This window comes from Callithrix jacchus, chromosome 3 (assembly GCF_049354715.1).
Source record: "Callithrix jacchus isolate 240 chromosome 3, calJac240_pri, whole genome shotgun sequence".
Lineage (NCBI taxonomy): Eukaryota > Metazoa > Chordata > Mammalia > Primates > Cebidae > Callithrix > Callithrix jacchus.
The window spans coordinates 76025190-76031335 of NC_133504.1; the positions used below are offsets into that span (position 1 = coordinate 76025190).

General features: G+C 37.8%; 1 protein-coding gene across 1 annotated transcript in view; it reads left to right on the plus strand.

Moving 5' to 3' along the window:
- ANXA5 (annexin A5) overlaps positions 1-5018 on the plus strand; it is a 29459-nt gene extending 24441 nt beyond the window's left edge. The window contains exons 9-13 of the mRNA XM_002745469.7: positions 227-320; positions 1228-1323; positions 3010-3068; positions 3295-3417; positions 4485-5018. Of these exons, the coding sequence (XP_002745515.1) occupies positions 227-320; positions 1228-1323; positions 3010-3068; positions 3295-3417; positions 4485-4547 (435 nt within the window). The 3' untranslated portion in view covers positions 4548-5018. The remainder of the gene's footprint in view (positions 1-226; positions 321-1227; positions 1324-3009; positions 3069-3294; positions 3418-4484) is intronic.
- Positions 5019-6146: the final 1128 nt, after the last annotated feature.

A 6146-nucleotide genomic window follows, 5' to 3' on the forward strand; every position in this document is an offset into this window, starting at 1 on the left:
ATGTAACCTTGTAGCATTGTCATGCATTGTTGCTTGGACCCAGTGCCAAGCTCCAAAGTTGTTCCAAACTCAGTGAGCTGAGTTTCAGAGTAGGAAACACTAGAAATAAAACGATTAATATAAGATGAATCAAGTGAAGTATTCAGGGAGTAAAAAACAAGTATGATTAAGAACCTGGAAATGAGATGGAGGAATAATTCATTAATTGAGTTTGAACTTTTTGCAGGCTTTATTTCAGGCTGGAGAACTTAAATGGGGGACAGATGAAGAAAAGTTTATTACCATCTTTGGAACACGAAGTGTTTCTCATTTGAGAAAGGGTGAGTGAAAAAAAATTTATATGGGGCAGATACATTGGTAAATTTGGACCGCACATGAACCAGTGTGCCAGAATACCTGCTACACAGCAGGCAGTTAGTGAATGAATCAGTTTTTCTATTTCTTCCTTTTGGTGACCTGGAGAAATCTCACATTCTCTTTGCTGCTGTTGTAGCATCTACAAACTAGAGATCATTAGTCCACCTTTCACTATTGGAGGGTGGCAAGGGAGGTCAGGTCTCTAGATTTTTCCTCTCACAGTCACACATCACTGAGTAGCAGCTCACTGTAAGTATTTCCTCCTGGAGCTTGGTATCCACAACCTCATCTCTGGATAGTCATTAACACTTGTGATGTTAGTTGAGAACGAATTTAGTGAAAGTGACAGAGAACCCTAATAATGGCTTTAAAAACTGGACTTTTTTTCTGGATGTGGGATTCCATGGTTGATTTGGCAGGACCTGAGGTCTTTCTGTTTTTTTTTTTTTCTTTCTCTATTATTCCTAGTGTTTCAGTTTTCTTTCTCATGTTCATTTCTTCATTATCACAAGATGTCTGCTGTAGCTCCAAACTTAACTATTTTCATAGCAGGAAAGAAAGGAAAGGGTAAACTAGTCATATCTGTGTATCACTTTTTATAAGTGAAGAGGTTTCTCAGCATCCCCTCCAGTAGATTTACCTTTAGGTCTCATTGGCTACAGCTAGTAAGGAGGCTAGGAAATCAGTGAACAAAGTATGCTTGCAATCCATTGCCTAGGGTTGGGCATGCTGAGGCTCTGAGCACAGGTTCTGTCAGCAAGGAAGAAGGGGAGATTTGTGTTCAGTAGGACACTACCTAATCAGAGTAAATATCTTCTTTCTGGAAAGAGTGATCCTATGTGATTAGGAAATCGTTTTCATTTTTTCTAGTGTTTGACAAGTATATGACTATATCAGGATTTCAAATTGAGGAAACCATTGACCGGGAGACTTCTGGCAATTTGGAGCAACTACTCCTTGCTGTCGGTAAGTGATTTATAATGTATTGATATTTTTGGGGATAAGAGCTAAAGTATTTTATTCAATTGAGGCTGCATCTAAAAATAACCACCTGGTTATGAAGGGAAGAACTTGATACGATATTCAAATGAAGCAAACTCCTAAATTTCCAATTCAGAAATTTATTTTGATGTTAGAAATACAGTATTGTCTGGTTAGTTCATCTGAATCCTATGGAAATACTAAGATAATTGTTTAAAAATTGTTTTGAAGCTGCATTAAAAATATTATTTCTTGATGAACCTGAAATGTTGTGGACATTATTTCAGGGGCTTGTAAATGTTATTTCTGATACCTGTAGAATTTTAGAATTCTTTTTTTGTTTGTTTTTTGGAGACAGTCTCGCACTGTCACCCAGGCTGTTGTGCACTGGCACAATCTCGGCTCACTGCAACCTCTATCTCCCGGGTTCAAGTGATTCTCATGCCTCAGCCTCCCAAGTAGCTGAGATTACCAGTACCCTAGAGTTCTTTTCAATACTGTTCTTTCAGCTTTGAGGCAAACTAAGAGATTGTCATCTGGTTTAGAAAAAAAGAATACCTTTGGTGTAATAGAAGATGTGATGATGTTTGTTTTCAAATTAAATAATTTAGTTTTAATTAAATATTCGGAATAATCTGGAAAAATTGGAGAACTGAATCAGTGCAGTTGATTGTGGTATTATATACTTTCCAAAGCTAGGGAGAATCTAGTTTGTGACTCCTGTGGTCCTTTTTTTCTTATGGATCTGCGGTGAGCCTCTGTCTGCTGTTTATTCCAAATATTTGGCGTTAAGCTGACACTTCTGTGCTCTCTGTCTTCAGGAGAATAAGCTAAAGATGTGCATGAACCAACTCTAAAAGTAGCCTTTCAATTGACTATGCAGTTAATGAACTTTTACTAGAAAACTTTTAGATAGGTCCTCCCTAATTAGAATATGCATACAAATTATGACATTTTCAGTTACTGGTGGCTGTTTTTCTTAAGACTTAGAAAAGGGAGAATTAAGAAATGTCCCCATGCAAAGATTATTTTTGTATATTAAGGAATTTTCATGATAGGTTTTCTGAAGCTAAGCAGATTGAGGTCTGAGCAGCCCCAACCTACATTCAACATGTACATGTTCAGAGAAGATATCCTTTCTGATATTGATTCATCTGTGTTTGTACCGAAATGGATAAATCTCATGCTGTTCTGTGAATTACTGATTTAAAGAATATGTAGAGAGTATAGGAACATCGCCCAAAAGTTTTAAACAAATTAGATAGCATAGTAATCTTGTATGATTTGCTTGAATGTCTTGGAAGGAAACATTCCGAGGGGTTTGTATAATTTATTGGTGATGAAGAAGGTTATGGTACTATGGTAACCCAGTTGCCCAAACTGCAATATCTGAAAAGTCCTCACAGAACAGAGGGGCATAGAAAAAACCTGTGCCCGTATTCTCCATGCCTTTCTGTGCAGACTTCAAAACTCCAAGGAAAACCCAAGGCAGTGTCTAAGAGAATACTTGATGAGTGAGGAAATCAGACAAGCTTACAACTCTTTAGCCTCTGGTACTTCTATGCTTTTATAGAAGTAGAGCTATAAGCAGGAAGCAGCATTTGATTTTAAATTACTTAATCCTTTTCATATCAGAATAGCATTTGACCATTGTATTGTTTATTTTCTTAGTGAAATCTATTCGAAGTATACCTGCCTACCTTGCAGAGACCCTCTACTATGCTATGAAGGTAAGTGAATACCATGAATCTTATATGTAATACATTTCTCTTTCTATTATTCTTCATCTTTGTTTGTTTTGGATGATAGACCTTGGGAATTTTTCTCTTCTTATAATATTCAACCCAGTTCTACTAAATTGTTATACTTTATTGATTCACCTGCACCTGGGAGCATTTGATCCTTTGTTTGAAGTTTTTAAGCAATGTGCCTCTTTCTTTTTGCTTTTTTTTAAAGGGAGCTGGGACAGATGATCATACCCTCATCAGAGTCATGGTGTCCAGGAGTGAGATTGATCTGTTTAACATCAGGAAGGAGTTTAGGAAGAATTTTGCCACCTCTCTTTATTCCATGGTTAAGGTAGTAGAACCTTTCTTTAAATTATGTTTAGGAATCCAAAACAGACCAGTTTGTTGTATGAAGGACAAGGATAGGAGAACCTGATTCTTGTGTTAAGTCTAAAATTTTAGTGGCATGATTAAGGCAATGAGTTAAAAGCTAAGCATGTTTCCTGGAGTAGAGATGATGGCTGCCAAGTGAAAGCATGGGTATTGATGTGGCTCTTGGTGAACTCAGAAGCATTATTTAGTACTGGTGACAGATGACTCAACAAACCAAACCCCTTGGCTACGATAATAATGTGTTCTTTCTGTCTTTTATCAGTCCCAGCTGTCTTTATTAGTCCTTCTTTTATTTCATGTCAGCTTTTCCCTTCTATATTGTCTGTTGTCACTGTATCTCTGATGCTGGTTCCTAATTCAGGAAAGAGCCAATTAGGTCATATTGGGAGTAAGTAAGGAGCCCCTGGGTATTAGTAGCATTTTTGTTCTTTTTAAAACAGGGTGTTCTGTGGCCTGTAATTACATTTAGCTTAAGGCCTTTTGACTTTTTTTTTTCTTTTTGGTGAAGGTTAATGTGGACCATGTGCAAAACAATATTTCAATGAAGCAAAAGCTTTTAGTTTAGTGTGCATTTGGTGTGGCTGGCCTGAAGGACACTAGAGAGCTTACCCATGCACTTGTAGCTTGAAACATTAATTTATCATGCATGTGTGCATGTGAGGTAAGCAGATGCAAACATGTCCTGCCTTTCTGTCTCTGAGGCAGAGCCATGACATCCCTGCAGCCCCAGCACTGCCTGTGTTAGCCAATATATACTAAGTGATAGAAACTATTCTATTTAGAAGGCTTGCTTGAAATATAGTTATTAAAGTTTCCCTGTTCTTTGTGTTATTCAGAGGGAATACTGAGTGTCTGAGGTTACATTGGTAGGAAACTCCCAGCCTAACATTCCTGATGTGAAGGTCACAGATTACCCACTTGGGAGAAGAGTCTTATGAATAAATTTGTTGCCAGTCATTTGTTAGTTTTAAAATTTTCTATGGCTTCTGTGAGTCATGGAGGTTAATGGAATACATTTGGTTTCAGGGAGATACGTCTGGGGACTATAAGAAAGCTCTTCTGCTGCTCTGTGGAGGAGAAGATGACTAATGTGTCACGGGGAAGAGCTCTCTGCTGTGTGCCTGCACCGCCCCACTGCCTTCATTTAGCACCTCTAGCTGCATTTGTATGCCAGGGCTTGACACATGGCCTTATTCACACTAGCATGCTCTCAACCAACACATATGCGTCTTAGAAGAAAATAGTGGTGCTTCCTTCTGATCTCTGGTGGAGATCTCACTGTCTCTTCAACCGCTGTAGTACTAAAGTGTACTTATGTTACTAAGTTTAATGCCTGGCCATTTATATTTTTTTCTTTAAGAGGCCAGATTGCTTTTAGCCTTTTTTAAAAACTTCATTTATATTACATTTATAACCACAATACATTAATCAGAACCTTAGCCTTGAAATTGTGAACTCCTGGAAATGTTATTAGTCAAGTTTGCAACTAAACTAAACTGGCAAAATTATGGTGATTGTATTCAAAAGATTAATGAAAAATAAACATTTCTGCCCCCCGAATTATGTGTGCATGTGTTTAGATTTATCGTTAAATTTATCTATTTAACAATGATATCTTTTTTTAAGCTAATAATTAACAATGGTGTTAGTTGAGAACTGAATTTACAGTTGGTCTTTTGGGCAATAAGAAATGCAACACCATAGACTGAATTTCCTACTTAGTATGGAATAGAGGGAATATTGAAGGAGTTTCTGGTTTATTTGCACCATGTTTATTTAGGTATCTATTAAACCAATGGTTATGGTGCTACTTGCTTAGTAGAAAAGCTAATTATAAAACTTAATGCAAAAATTCAAAGTACTACCTTTCTCTTTCCTCTTTCCTATTGTGAACTTCCCCTCTATTTACCATCTGTCACCTTCTTTGAGATAAAAAAGACGGTAATTTTTTTTTTTTTGAGACGGAGATTCGCTCTTGTTACCCAGGCTGGAGTGTAACGGCACGATCTCGGCTCACCACAACCTCCGCCTCCTGGATTTAGGCAATTCTCCTGCCTCAGCCTCCCGAGTAGCTGGGATCACAGGCACGTGCCACCATGCCCAGCTAATTTTTTGTATTTTTAGTAGAGACCAGATGGTCTCGATCTCTTGACCTTGTGATCCACCCATCTCGGCCTCCCAAAGTGCTGGGATTACAGGCTTGAGCCACTGTGCCTGGCCCCAGTAATTTTTTTTTAGAAAGAAGCAGTTTATCGATCTCTTCTAATAAAAAATAATATTATTCTAATAAACAGTTTTCTGTTTTCAAATTGCTGTTACAGTTGGCGTCTTTTTTTTTTTTTTTTGTACTTATGCCCTTCTGGATGCATTTTTTTTAAAAAGCAAAGTGATTGCCCTTAATAAGGTTTTTTAAATGAAATGAACTAATATTCCTTTGAAAACTTTAAAATAGTGATGATAATCTTTTTTTTTTTATTGAATTTTAGGTTTGGGGGTACATGTGCAGAACGTGCAAGATAGTTGCATAGGTACACACATGGCAGTGTGTTTTGCTGGCTTCCTCCCCTTCCCCCACATTTGGCATTTCTCCCCAGGCTATCCCTCCCCATTTCCCCACCCTCCACTGTCCCTCCCCTATTCCCCCAATAGACCCCAGTGTGTAGTACCACCTTCCCCGTGTCCACATGT